Below are 15270 nucleotides of genomic sequence, written 5' to 3' on the forward strand. Positions count from 1 at the left end.
AAACAGCCTCTATGGAGGGTGGCTGGTACTCAGTCCCAGCAAAGGGGAGGGACGCCTCTCCACCTGCTCTGGTTCTCTCCTCCCACACTCCCTGCCTGGGCTGCCTTCACCTCTCTGCGTCTGTCCCCAGTCTCCATCTATTTTCCTCTTTCTGTGTCCATTCCTCTCCATTTCTCTGGCTGTCCTTATTCTCCAACATCCTGTTCATTGCTGGGGTCACACCGCAGTCCCCTCCCACCCCCAGTCCTGTCTTAGGATTTCCCTTCTGGGGCCCAGCTCCCCAATTCCAAGTTTCTGGGCTTTTCTTCCCCCTGCTGGCTTGAACTCCAACCCTCTATCACCACAACACCACGGTCTGCCATCACTCTATGTCAACCACAAGTGGAAAACCACTCTTTCTTGTCCAGAATGGGTGATCGTAAAAACAAGGGCAAGAAAAATACAATCAAGACATGTGTCTGCCCAAAGCGCTCTCTTTGTTAAAATGTTCCCTTTAAAATGCAAGTATGTAGGGGTGCTGGGTGGCTCAGTCAGTTGTGTATTCCACTTTGGCTCAGGTCATGGTCTCATGTTTCACGGGTTCGAGCTCCGCGTCGGGCTCTGGGCGGACAGCTCAGAGCCTGGAGCCTGCTTCAGATTCTGTGTCTCCCTCTCTCTCTCTGCCCTTCCCCTCACGTGCTCTGTCTCTCTCTCAACAAAAATAAACATTGCATAAAAAATTTAATGAAAATAAGTAAATAAATAAATAAAAAAAATGCAAGTATGGAAGCGTTGTTTTTTTTTAAGCAAACTAATTTACAGACAAACATGTGGCAAATGATAGTGGAACATGGGAGTGGAAATGTCAGAAATCAGGACCCAGGCAAACAAATGACAGAACTCAACTCTGCTTTCGTCCACCCACCTGTGTCTGCAGCTACTGCTGTATTTGCATCTCATTTCGGACCCCACCACCTCTGACTGCAGCCCTGACCGCACCCTTAGGTCACCGCCCCGGGTGCTCTCTTATCCCCGGTGACTATCTCCTGTCACAGCAAGCCAGAGCAGCAAGCCCCCAGGGCTCATGCGCAAGCTGCCAGGAACCCCTCAGCATCCCAGCCAGGCTACCCATATGCCCCATGCAGCTGGAGGGGAGGCTCGGGCTCTCTTGCTCTCGGTGTCTGAGTAAATGACAAGGAGAAACCAGCAGAGCAGCGTGGGCTGTTAAGGGTTAAAGGCAGTGCCCATCTCCTGTGTCAGGAGTCAGGAGGGAAGGCTGCCTCCAGGGGACCCGGGGGCCAAGGGCTCAGCGATGGGCCCCAAGCCCTGTAAAACTCGGGCCTCCTTTTAATTAAGAGGGGAGCCTCCTAGCCTGTCAGGATACTGGCTATGTCATCTTCCAGGAACAAAAAGCCGATTTCTTTTGAAGACTCCTGGCTCCAGGCGTCCACCAGATCCCTTCCAGAGATGCCCTGGCCACTCACCTTGGTGCCTGATGCCACGCTGCTCTGCCATTTCCCACAGTTCAGAACTCACACGCAGAAGCCACAGGCTAAGAGGGGCCTCAGGGAGGCCGTTTCTTTTGTCATGACCCCAAGGGCAAAATCAGAGCGACCAGACGGGGCACAGCTGCCCACTGAAATTAGCCACGGGGAAGGGGGCGGTCAGGCATTTACAGCCCTGAAATTGGCAAATGCTGCGAATCCGAATTCTACTTTCTTTCCCAGAGAGCCTGTTGTCAAACTCTCACCAGCACACGCTGGCTGAAAGAACCACCTAGAGACCGAGAGCCCGTCTGCTTGCCCTCGGAAGCCCGGGGAGACCCAAAATAGATTCCAAGAAGGGAGAGAGAAGGCAGCTCTTACCGCATCTGGATATCAATTCTTTGAGCTAGTTTTCTCATGTGTTCTTGGCAACATTTTAGCAAATCCACTTCCTGCAATGAAAAATGTGAAAAGGTCAGGGCGCTCTGCCTCCCCCCTCCCCCCCCCCCCCCGCAGTGGCCCCACCCTCCTACCCCTCACTGCCCACCTTTGACCCCACAGGTGAAAGTTCAGGGTGGGATCCATTTCCTGCCTCATCGCAAGCACGTGATCCCTGGGCCAGCCAGCTAAGGGTCAGCTGTGGAGGCTCCACATTCTTTAACTTACTTCCTTTGTTATATAATTCCAGATTAAAAGAAAATTTAGCACCGGCTATGTGCCAAATGCTCATCGCTAGATTACTTTATCATTAAGTTAAATAATGCATATGATATGGTACAGCGTGTGACAAACAGTGGCTCAGGAAACGCTGGCTTTTTTAAAAAATTTAAATCCAAGTTAGTTAACATATGGCGTAATCATGGTTTCAACAAACGCTAGCTTTTATTATTGTTATTTATTGGTATTATTATCATGATGCCCATTTGGAAGGGTCCAATGGCCTCATTTCTCCCAGTTCTACCCCCCCATCCCCTGCAACCTCGGCCCCCACCAAAGCTTTCTGAGCCCTGACTTTGCTTGGGGTGACGTGTGACTTCTGCTCCTGACAGGCAGATCAGAGACCTCTCTGACCAGCGGGGGGCCCCCTCCTCCCCCGGGGGGTGCTGGGCAGACCCAGGAGGCACCTTACCTGGATAAGGTTTTTCTCCACATTGTCGTGGACCAAGTCAATCCCTATCCTTTTCTCTCGATGGTACAGACACTCCAGGGCCACCTGTAGGGAGCAGCAGGAAATAGTGTTTTCCCCGAACCTGTATATAGACCCTGAACGGAGGTGACTCACAAATACATTTGCCATGATCTGTCTTATCCCCGGGAAACCCGGATGCTTCATCTCTGTGCATGCGGGTACGCTTCCTGCATGGCTGTGCGTGTGGGTAAGCTTCCACACCCCCCACTTGTCTCTCGGTGGGGACCGTGAGATGCCATGACTGAGGATGGGTATGATACTGCTGCATCTCTCACAGTTAGCTGTTTGGGTGAAGTCACCTCGACAAATGTAAAGCCCTAAAAATACGGTCGATCGGTGTTACCTACGCATATACGTGAAAACCCCTTTGTGAAGATCTGTCAGTGGGGGGAGAGCTTTGGAAAGCGATCAGGCCCAAGGGAGACACAGGCAACCCTGTCGCACAGCCGCACACCTGGAGGCTCATGTCGTGGGGACAAGGGCAGAGGGGAACAGAAGACCGGCCTCCGAAGGGGCTGCTCAGGGGAGCTTCCCCAACAGGGGGCTGAGAAAGGGTGGTGATTGGGCCGCCGGCCTGTGATGTCACAAAGAGTAGCAGAAGTGTGAAGGAAGCAGACGAGCACCGCATCTTGGTGCCGGGTGACAAACACACCTGGGAACTCTGAAAGGAGAGGGGTTCACTGATTTCACAAGGATTTACTGAGCCCCTCTTCTGACCACACCCGATCAAGGTGCTGGGGATACCACAATCAACCGATCAGATGGTCCCTGCCGTAACAGAGAGGAGACAACACACACAAGCAAACACACACAGAGACACAGTCCTGTGATTAGGGCTTGGATGAGAACAGTCAGGGTGATGTGAGTGCGTGGGAGGAACCGGTGGGGGGTTAGCCAGGAAGGACTTCTCTAAGGTGGTGACAGACCAAGACCTGAATTAGCAGCAGCAGCAGCAGAGAAGAATGGAAACAACGTGCCCGGAAGAGGGAACAGCAGATGCAAAGGTCCTGAGGTAGGAGGGGAGCACATAAGAAGCCACTAGAACCAGAGACGTGGAGGCCAGTGCGGTGAGCACGGGCTGGGCTGCGCAGGCTCTAGAGTTGGTGACAGAGGGGGTTTTTGTGAGAGAGTGTGGAGATCCAGCTTAATATTTAAAATCGCCCCTCTGGCTGAAAAATGGGAGGGAGGGCAGGAGTGGGGAGGACAAGAAGGAGGCAGTCACCATTGTCCAGGGAGGTGGAACTGAAAGGTCTTGGGAGCAGCAGAACATCATCCTATGTGACCGCACTTAGCCCCCAGGGCACGAGGCAGATAATGCCAGTTCCTTACCCAATGTCCACTCCAGGACCCAGTGAAAACCACTCACTTACCCAGACTCCTCTGCAGCCACGGAACCCATGAGAGTTCTGGCACATGGGCCAGAAATGGAAACGCATGGTGCTTCCTTCCAGAAAACTCTCCTTCCCTGACACGGTTGCACATTTGCTCTTTGCCCTACCCCTATCTTTCTGCCTCAGACGAGAACATCAAAATGCTCCTGAAATCTCCTTGCGAGCAGTAGGACAAAAGCCACATGCTAAGGATGGGACAGCAGAAAGACGGGCACCTGGGTCCCTTCCGGCATCACGTGGAAGCTGCAGCAGCCGCTTTGTTTCCCTCTAGAATTCTCATTATGGCAGAACAATAAATTCCTTCTTGGCCGAGCTGCAGGCCAGTACCCATTACATGCAGGCAAAAGCAATCCCAACCAGTCTGGGTTATGGTTGGAGAACAAGAAGTGTCCAGAATGCCCACATGCAGGTATTTATTCGTCTAGTCAACAGATATTTACTGAGCACCTACTGTGTGCCATGCACTGTGCTATGTTGGGGAGACGTTCACAACGTTGGCCCAGACCACGGGCAATCAGCACAGACACTGTTCACTAAGGACCAGCACAGACACGCTGCCCGTCACAGCCGGGTATCAGTCTGGAACACACCGGTGACAAGGCAGACAGAAATCCCTGCCCAGGGAAAAAGACAATCAGTAAATATATGTACGGGGCGCCTGGGTGGCTCGGTCGGTTGAACGTCCGACTTCGGCTCAGGTCATGATCTCACGGCTGGTGGGTTCGAGCCCTGCATTGGGCTCTGTGCTGACATCTCAGAGCCTGGAGCCTGCTTCGGATTCTGTGTCTCCCTCTCTCTCTCTGCCCCTTGCCCACTCACATTCTGTCTCTCCGTCTCTTAAACATAAACATTTAAAAAAATAGAAAAATAAATAAATAAGTATATGTGTAAGTTACAGAGTATGTTAGAAAGTGTTGAGGGCTTTGGAGAAAAACACGGCAGTTAGTTTAAGTATATCTTCTAAAGACCAGCACGTGCGTGCACACACACGCGCACACACACACACGCGCGCGTGTAGAATGTCTCGATAAAACCTTGGCAGTTCTGATGTAAACCCAAGGAGCAAAGGAAATCCGGTTCAGTCTCAGGAACCCTGATTTGACTGGAATAATCCTGCGCCGTAGGAACTGATCACAGACGATCACCCAGCTGGAACCCACCTTCAAGGTGCCTGTTGCCTTGACCTTACCTCGGGAGGAGCAGAAAGCCGGGGCTGCGTCTCAGCGGCAGCCTCGCCCCCCCCCCCCCCTTACCCACACTCACCTGCAGCGGACAGTTGAGTTCCTCGGCCGCACACTCCAGCCGCCTCTTGACCGTCTCCATGCTGTGGGTCTCGTTCAGAAGCCTCTCCAGCTCGTAGCCCAGCTCAGACTTCCAGAAGCCAATGTCCGACAGCCGCTGGCCCAGGTTCCGGCAGGTCCCCTCCTGCATCTGGCGCGTCAGCTCGTCCTTGTCCTGCATGAGCCGCATGGAGTCGCCCGTCAGCCGGCTGGCCCACAGCCGTGAGGCCTCGGCCCCTCGCATCTGCAGATCATTGGACTTGTCCCAGTCGCGTGGGCTGTAGCGGCAGAAGAGTGCCGAGCGGAGCGCAGGCAGGATGGTGGGGGGCCTCAGGGGGCTGCGGCACGTGGCTCTCTCGTCCACGCAGGTCTGGGCGTTGGAGACCTTGTAGAAGAGGCTGGGTCTCCATGACTTCAGGTAGAGGTAGCCAGGCAGGGAATAGGGCTGGTAACATTCCTGGGTCTCTGGGGCGGGCCCAGCGGGGGGCAGTGCCCTGAAGGCACAGGCTTTCTTGGGGCCACAGTAACTGGCTGTCTGAGAGGTTCCCAGAAACTCCATCCTCCCCCATCAGCTGCACTTGGGCAAAACTCTGCGTGGCCACCGCACCACAGGAAGGGGAAGGCTCTTCCCTTAGGGATGGGCAGGACCTCTGTGACTCGGGACTGTTGTCATAAAGCCTGGGGGAGCGGGGCGTTGCTGGGACGCTTGCTCATTTCAGGCCAGCTGGGCCCGTATTGTCCCCATCAAAGCACATGCAAAAAAATAATAATAATAAAATAAAGTGAACTGAGTTTCTCAATCCACACAGAGGTGCAAAAATAGCCTTTGTCTACTTTTCCATAACAATTGAATGTGCCTGTCCCACCTAACTGCCTATGGGACCAAACGTGATGTAATCCACTCTGGCAAAGTCTTAAGGGCTTAGGGCCAGTCTGGTCCAGGTGAGTCGTCTTCCTGTCCTCTTTGTCCCCAAGACGGCACCAAAGTGGTGCGTCCATGGCGTGGCATAGTACTCAGCAATAAAAAGGAACCTCAGATGTATTAAGCTCAGTGGAAACAGGCTCAAAAGACCACGTCCTGTGTGATCCCGTGTAGATGGCATTCTGGAAGGACCGATGCATAGGGCTAGCAGACAGATCAGGGATTGCCAAGGGCTGGGGGAGGTGATAAGACTGACCACAAAGGATCAAAGGAGCGTGAGAAAACGAGAGGGTGGGGACAGCAGGTCGTGTTCTATACCTTGACTGTGGCAGGGGCTATACAATTGTCAGTATTTGTCAAAGCCCACAGAGCTGTCCTCCAAAAAGGGTGACTTTTACTGTGCATAAATTATACTTCAGCAAACCTTAACTTCATAAAGGGGGCTGGGGACGGATTGCAAGGCAGAGACCATGTCTGTCCGGCTCCCCCCTAAGTCCCAGCACCCAGCATGCCGCTGCCTGAATGAATAGGCATCCAGAACCGAGAGGTTGTTGTGCCAGAAAGAGGCTTCAACCTTCTGTTCCACACCAATATTTTGATCCATCAAGAAACTTGCCCCCTTCCTCGGCTGGCGGGAGCGGCAATGAGAGGTCAAGGTACAGAACAAGAGGGGAGCTTGATTTGTGGGGGCCTCTTCCACTTCTGAAATGGGAAAGAAACTAACCCTCAAATAAACGGTCCTTGTCAGTGAAGTGTGACGGTCCATGGGAGGTTTCCCCGACTTGCCTAAAATCCCTACAGTTGATGGTGGCTAGGAGAGACCTAAGGCAGAGAGGAATAACATTAAGCAACTTCTGTACAGCTGATGCTTTTCATATACTCATTTATTCTCCACAGCGAACCTAGGAAGAAAGGCTTAACACCCACCCCTATCTTGTATGGTGGGCTCTCTACCCCCTCCATACTGACCATGCTTACTTTGTAGCAAACTTTGTACCATCTTTAAGATGAACTCTCATGGGGCACGTGGGTGGCTCAGTCAGTTAAGCGGCCGACTTCAGCTCAGGTTATGATCTCACGGTTTGTGAGTTCGAGCCCTGCATCGGGGTCTGTGCTGACAGCTCAGAGCCTGGAGCCTGCTTTGGCTTCTGTGTCTCCCTCTCTCTCTGCCCCTCCCTTGGTTGCTCTCTGTCTCTCTCTCTGTCTCAAAAATAATAAACATTAAAAAAAAGAAGAAGAAGAGATACCCCACACAAGAAGGTCCTACACATTGAAGGCAGTCAAGAAACAGACCAAAAAGATTCAGGGTGTTTTGTGAGCACTAAACATTCATGTTCAAAAATAATAACGCGAGCAGTATCTACGATGGGTATAAAGCAAAATTTAGAATCTTCTCATCACCCCTCGCTACTTCCAGCTTTCCCAGATAGAATTAATTATCAGTTTTTTCTATCTTTCCCGAGATCCACTATGCATGTACAAGCACACACACGCAGATTCTGGTTGAGTTGGGCTGGGGTGGGGCCAGAGATGCTGTGTTTCTTATGAGTTCCCAGCTGAGGCTGGTCCGGGGACCACACTTGGAGTAAGGAGGCTCTGAAGGAAGTTTTACAAGGGAAATGACCTTGTTTTCGTGTTCCTTGTCATTGTATCCCCCGCGCTTAGTAAAATACCTGGAATGTAGTAGGTGCACGATTTGGGCTGGTTGAATGAATTTAGAAAAATGGATGGATGAGAGGGTGGATGGAGAGATGGACAGATGGATGGATGGATGAGTGAAAAGAACTTCAGAAGCCATTAAGTGAGAAAGAGAAAATGAGGACAGTTGGCCACAGCTCAAGTAAAAAGGAATGGTAAATGTGATAACCCAGTCCTAAAGACTCAGGGAATCAACTTCCAAAAATTTAGCAAGTGAAAATACTAAAAGTCAGGCCTTTTGAGAATAACTTTCAGGAGACTTCTAAGCAGCCTCAGGTCAAGGGTGGGGCAGTGGCGTTTTCAAGGTCCATCCATGTTGTAGCAGATATGAGTACTTTTATTCCTTTTTTTAAAAACATTTATTTTTGAAAGAGAGAGAGAGCAGGGGAGGGGCAGAGAGAGAGAGAGGAGAGAGAGACTCCGAAGCAAGCTCAATGCTGTCAGCGCAGAGCCCGATGCAGGGCTCGAACTCATGAACCGTGAGACCATGACCTGAGCTGAAATCAAGAGTTGGACGCTTAACCGACTGAGCCACCCAGGTGCCCCTTTTATTACTTTTAAAGCTGAATAACATTCCATGGTGTGGATGGGCCACTCTGGTTTACTCATTCATCTGTCGGTGGACATTTAGGTTGTTTCCACTTTTCAGGTATCATGAATAATGCTGTTGTGAACATATGTGTGCGATCCTCTTGATTATATATCAAGGGGGGGGGGGGAGATTGTTGGGTCCTGTGGTAATCCTTTTGAAGTTACTGTTGAGTTTTAATAAGATGTAAGGTTCAAATTCGCGCATTTTTATTGCTTCTTCTCTATTAAATATAGTACACGTAGAAGTTCATTCAGGGAACCCCTGACTACCCTGTCTGCCCTCCTACATGCAGACTCCCTGGGTTCTGTTTTGAGAGTAAGTTCCTAACGGTTGGGAATCAGGGCACTCTCTTTGGGTGCGGTTTCCGTCTCCAACCCCCGGCGTGCCTTGTACACCTTTGTTCAGGTAGCAGACCAGACATATGCGAGGAGAGCCGAGATGGGAAGAAAACAAGACTTGCTTACCTCCATTCCGTCATTCTGTGTGACCACTTGTGCCCACAATGTACAATGGTGAAGCAGAGTGTGACCTTCGAGGTGTAATAATTTTATTTGGAAAGAGGACATTTAAATTTGTTTTAATGTTTTATTATTTATTTTTGAGAGAGAGAGAGAGAGAGAGAGAGAGAGCGTGAGTGAGGGAGGGGCAGAGAGAAAGGGAGACATAGAATCCAAAGCAGGCTCCAGGCTCTGAGATGCCAGCAAAGAGCCCGACGCCAGGCTGGAACTCGAAAACCGCATTATCATGACCTAAGCTGAAGTCAGACGTTTCACCAACTGCACCACCCAGGCACCCTGGAAAATGGATGTTTTAGTTCACACATGAAATCTTTCCTGAATGCAGATGTAGGGGCGCCTGGGTGGCTCAGTCAGTGAAGCGTCCGACTTCCGCTCAGGTCATGATCTCACAGTTTGTGGGTTCGAGCCCCAAGAGGAGCTCTGTGCTGACAGAGCCTGAAACCTACTTGGGGTTCTGTATCTCCCTCTCTCTCTGCCCCTTCCCCTCCCTCAGAAATAATAAATGAATAAGCTTAAAAAAAAAAAAAAAAAGCCTGAAATGTAATCTTGGTATTTGTCAATCATACCAACAGTTACCAGGAACGAAAGTACTACTGGGAACACTGTGGTTCAGAGGACCAGGGTGTTCAAACAATTACCCACTTCGGGTGTCAAAGATGCTAGGTGGCCACTGAGTAGAGACCGCTTATCCACCTCTTCAAGGTTTTTTTGGGTTTTTTTTCCAATCGTTTTCCAAGCATGCTGATGGGAAACGCATTCTCTTTCTGGAATCTCTGTGGGAGGTAGACGGGGTGGGACTGGGAAGATGAGAAGGAGGACACTTGAGAGACACCCCCTTACCCCCAGTGGGGCTCCCAAACTGGAGACACCACGTCCAGCACTGACTATTTTAATGCAATCTCTGCCTGCAAACCTGCTATTTTGTGATCGCTGCCTGGCTTCCACGGGCCGTGAAGGGACGGCTTCATGTCCCTGAATTGAATGCGAAACCCAGCCGTCTATCAGACCATCTTACTTAGGTGTTGCTGAAGCAGCACAGTCTGGTTAGAACTTTCTGCAGCGATGGAATCAAATCAGCAAGCATTCCTTGGGTGCCCCCTGTGGGTAAGCAGCGATCCTTCACCTGCGCCGAAATTTGTGACCGGAGGTGGCTTCAAGCAGTGCTGAAAAAACCAGCAAAATGTGGGGAAGATAGAAAATCCGGGAAGAAGCTGTCTTCAAGGCAGCCTCTGTGTGAGACCGTATCTCTCAAAAACAAAAGCGCATTTTACAGTAAGGCATTTCCCTCCCACTTTGAATTTCAAAAGGTATCTTTTTGGCGCTTAGAGCACCAGCCCTGGCTTTCTGGTAATCTCTCTGGGAATCTCCCTGCAGATACATGCCTGCATGCGTGCTAAGTGCGTGCATATATGTATCTGTATTCCCGCTGCATTGACTGTGGCAGTGAGAAAAAAAGCAGAACTGACGTCCATCAGTACAGGATGGCTAAATAAAATACAGAAGACTCGCTGTAAGAAATACGCTGCAGCATAAAGGGTAGATAGGCCTGTAGGTGCCAGTAGGAAGAGATTTCTAAGATATAAGCGAAGGAAGCAAGATACAGGACCGTTTACATGGTACGATACCACTTACAACAGATACATATGTACTTGTACAAACAGAAACACTTCTGGAAGGATACGCAGGAACCATTGCCAGACTGCTTACCCCTAGCAGGGGCAAGAATGAAATTGGGGGGTTAGAGGCACAGAGGGAGGCTTTTAGTTTTTGATTAAGCTATATATGTATATGTATATATGTATATATATGTATATGTATATATACACACATACATGTACATATACACACATATGTATATGTGTATATATGTGTGTATGTGTATATATATATAACTGAAAATAAAACTATAATATATATATAGCTTAATCAGTTAGATTAGATTAGATTGATTAGATTAAGATATATATATATATCATAGTTTTATTTTTGTGTATATGTTTCATATATACTAGCATATATAGTATATATTGTCTAGTGCATATTATATATGAGATACTTATAATTTATATTTATACTTATAATTTGCATACTTATAATTTAATAGGACTTCCACATTTGGTTAAGATCACATAATAGAGATTGGCTGTACCCCGCAACTGAAAAAATTCAAAAACACTCAAACTATATAAAGGAATGATTTTTTTTTTTTTTGAGAGAGAGAGAGAGAGGGCACAAGTGAGAGGCAGAGAGAGAGAATCCCAGGAGGGGTGGAGAGACAGAGAGAGAGAGAGAGAGCGAGCAATGATTTTTTTAAAGTTTATTATTTTGAGAGAGAGAGAGAGAGAGTGATCAGGGGAGGGGCAGAGAGCAAGGGAGAGAGAATCCCAAGCAGGCTCCATGCTGTCAGTGCAGAGGCCTACTCAGAACTCGATCTCCGGAACTGTGAGATCATGACCTGAGCTGAAATCAAGAGTCTGATGTTTAACCAACTGAGCCACCCTGGCGCCCTATAGAGCAGTGATTTTGACGTCAGTGGATATCAGGCCATGAAGGAGAGTCATTCCTGAGGGACGAGAAACACACAAAGTGAGTCCGACAGTTACCCCAGCTCACTGCCTGGACACAGATTCCAAGCCACAGCACAGGAATGGGGAATGCCCTGCATGGAGGGGACAGAGCTGGGAAAGTGGAATGTCAGGGTGGCTGGAGTCTGAAGGACAGAGCTCCAAAGAGGAGAGGGCTACCTAGAGTGAGCTCCGGAGATATGCAGAGGGGGCCCCCTCCAGCAGAGCATCACCAGAACACAGGTGTGCAGACACAGCCCTGGGCTGGGGAGAGAATCATCCTGAAAGATTAGAGGGACAATCCCCAGAGCTGGGAATAGCTCTCCATCCCACCAACCACAGTAGAAAATTTCATAATTTGGGCAGCCTCAAGTCAAATACTCAGAAGGGTTTTGCCTCAGTGTTAGGGCAAAATTAGCCACGGACTTAAATACCTCTCTGGTTCTGTCTAACAAAGCTTAAAAGCAAGATCTCAAACGATAAAAATGTTTCTATGGGGCGCCTGGGTGGCTCAGTCGGTTAGGCATCCAACTTCCACTCAGGTCATTATCTCACGATTTGTGAGTTTGGGCCCTGCGTCAGGCTCTGTGCTGATAGCTCCGAGCCTAAAGCCTGCTTCAGATTCTGTGTCTCCCCTCTCTCTCTCTGCTCCTCCCCTGCTTGTGTGCATGCAGTCTCTCTCTTTCTCTCTCTCAAAAACAAATAAATATTACAAAATGTACTTTTAAAAAATATACAGCTGCATTACACGTATTCGAGAGGTTAGGGAAAAGATAAGACTCGTTGAATGGAGACAGGGCAGATATATATACACACATACACACACACATGAATTGAACATCGAGAGAAGGAAGTATAATGTCTGAGATGAAAAATACACAAGATGGGATTGAAGGCGTGTTTCAGTTACCTGGGGCTGCCATGACCAAGTACCATACCATATGCTGGGCTTATGAACAACAGAGACATATTTCTCACAGTTCTGGAAGCTGGAAGTCCAAGATCAGGGTACCAGCCTCCTTGGCTATGGTGAGGCTCTCTTGCTGGGTTATCGATGTCCCCCTTCTCTCTTTGTCCTCACGTGGCCTTTCCTCATGTGGAGAAAGTGAGAGGTCTGGTGTCACTCCTTTCTTATAAGGTCCCTAATCCCATCCTAAGACCTTACCTCATGACCACACTTATCACCTCCCCAAGGCCTACCTCCTAACTCCATCACTTCGGGAGTCAGGGCTTCAACATATGCATTAGGGGTGAATCAACATATGCATTAGGGGTGAATGTGGGGGAACAAGAATTCAGTCCATAACGAGGCAGATTAGACAATGCAGAAGAAAAAAAAAATCAGTGAGATTGAAGACACAGCAATAGAAAGTTTCCAACAAGTAACAGAGAAAAGAAAGACGGGGGAAAAAATAAGTATAAAATATTTCTGAGAGAAATGAAAAAGGACCTAAATAGAGAAATGTATTATGTGTGTGGAAGCCTCAATAGCATTAAGATGTCAGTTCTTCCCCAATTGAAAGTTAGAATCAAAGCAAACCCAGTGAAAATCCCAGCAGGCTCTTTTTGGTGGGGGGGGTAGAAATTAATAAACTGATTCTAAAATTTAAATGCAAACTCAAAGGACCTAAAATACCCAAAAACAACTTTGAAAAGGAAAAAGTAGGAGGATTTAGACTTTCTGACTTTGAGACTTATTATAAAGGTACAGTATGGTATCGGCATAAAGATAGACAAAGATCAATGGAACAGCACAGAGTTCCAAGAGATCAATGCAGAATAGAGAATCCAGAAATATACCCACATATTCACAGTCAACTGACTTTCAACAAAGGCACAAAGTTAATTCTGTGGAGAAAGAATAGTCTTTTCAACAAATGGTGCTAGAACAATTGGATATCCATACATATAAAAAAAAATGGATTTCAACCCACATCTTGCACTGTATACCAAAATTCTATACAAAAACTAACTCCAAATGGGTCACAGACCTAAATATAAAGATTCTAGAAAGAAACAGAAAATCTTTGTGACATTATGTTAGGCAAAGAGTTCCCAGATGAGCTATTGAAAACAATCCATAAGAGAAAAAACGGACAAACTGGATTTCATCGAAATTAAGAATGTCTCTTCAAAAGTCATTGTTTTTTTTTCAAGATTTTATTTAAAAAATGTTTTTTAATGTTTATTGGTTTTTGAGAGAGAGAGAGAGAGAGGGAGAGTACCAGCAGGGGAGGGGCAGAGAGAGGGAGGAAGACGCAGAATCCGAAGCAGGCTCCAGGCTCGGAGCTTAAGTACAGAGCCTGACACGGACCTCAAACCATGAACCCAACAGTGAGATCGTGACCTGAACCAAAATCGGACGCTTAACCAACTGAGCCACCCAGGTGCCCCAAGATTTTTTTTAAGTAATCTCTACATCCAACATGGGGCTTGAACCTACAACCTGGAGATCAAGAGTTGCCTGCTTTACCGACTGGCAGCCAGGCACCCCAAAAGACATCCTAAAGAGAAGAGAAAGACAAGCCACAGACTAGGAGGAAGTATTTGCCAACCATATAATTGATAAAGGACTTGTATACAAAACATACAGTATTCTTGAAACACAAAATGAAACACCCAAAAAAGGTTTTTAAATGGGCTTAAGATCTGAACCGACATTTCGGTTTAGAAGATATGCTCACGGCAAATGAGCACATGAAAAGATGTTCAACATAATTACACACTAGGGAAATGCAAATTAAGGCCACAGCAAGATATCACTGTTCACCTACTGGAATGTAAACGTGTTGAATCCTCCCGACAACTAACCCTTTGAGGTAGTTAACATTATTATTGCTATTTGACGGAGGAAGAAGCTGTGGCCTGAAGAGAAGACACAAGAGCTGGTAAATGGGATTTGAACGCAGACACCCGGATTCTAGAACCCTTGTTCTTGGAAGCCTACACCCGAGGAGGCTTCCCTATATACACGAGATCTGAACCTTATTTTTCGACTCAATTGTATATTAAGTGCCCACGGTGTGTGTAGATAGCTCTTAGTTAGATATTTTTGCTGGATCCAAGGGAAGAGGTAGAAAATTCTCTACACCTAGACTTAATTTTTCCGGGTCTTGCCTGACTACTTTGATCATAGGCGGGAGGAGAGCGCCACCCACTGGTAAAAGGTGGAACTGCAGGCAGCTCCCTTGCACTTCAAAAGGGCATGTTTTCTCCACCTGCCTGTGTTTAAAATGCTCCTGTCCTGCTGAATGAGCGTCTAAATGTCTAACCAGTTTCACCCAGGTGCTAGTCTTGTTTCATCCACTAGCCTGCAGTTTGATTTCGGGCAACTTTCCCTGCTTAGGCCTCTGTCCCCCCGTTTGCAAAAAAAACTGTAGTTCTCACCTACAACCCTAAGTTTACTTAAACACGAGCCTGTATTGGAGCTTTGCTCTCGGGATGGTCTGTGCTTGGTGTTTTACCTGAATTATAGTGTTTTAGCCCCCACAGCAACCTCACAGAGCAAATGCTTTTATCATCCCCATTTTACAAACCAGCAAACGGAGGCTGCAGATAGGAAGGCACTTGCCCAGTGTCATTCACCTCATAAGATTTGTAGTCAGGAGCGGCACCTGGGTGGTTCAGTTGGTTAAGCTTCCGACTTCGGCTCC

The 15270-nt window shown here is 48.1% G+C and overlaps 1 protein-coding gene across 2 annotated transcripts in view; it reads right to left on the reverse strand.

Annotated features, from left to right (window-relative positions):
* The window catches only part of TEKT5 (tektin 5), a 38669-nt gene extending 32702 nt beyond the window's left edge, over positions 1-5967 (reverse strand). Inside the window, exons 1-3 of one of the 2 annotated variants that reach the window (XM_027043268.2) lie at positions 5307-5953; positions 2593-2676; positions 1845-1915 (exon numbers count right to left, since the gene is read on the reverse strand). In XM_027043268.2, the coding sequence (XP_026899069.1) occupies positions 1845-1915; positions 2593-2676; positions 5307-5882 (731 nt within the window). In that variant the 5' untranslated portion in view covers positions 5883-5953. Of the gene's footprint in view, positions 1-1844; positions 1916-2592; positions 2677-5306 lie in introns of both variants that reach the window. The other variant, XM_053213789.1, reaches the window with a different exon arrangement.
* Positions 5968-15270: the final 9303 nt, after the last annotated feature.

The sequence above is a fragment of the Acinonyx jubatus genome, chromosome E3, assembly GCF_027475565.1.
Source record: "Acinonyx jubatus isolate Ajub_Pintada_27869175 chromosome E3, VMU_Ajub_asm_v1.0, whole genome shotgun sequence".
Lineage (NCBI taxonomy): Eukaryota > Metazoa > Chordata > Mammalia > Carnivora > Felidae > Acinonyx > Acinonyx jubatus.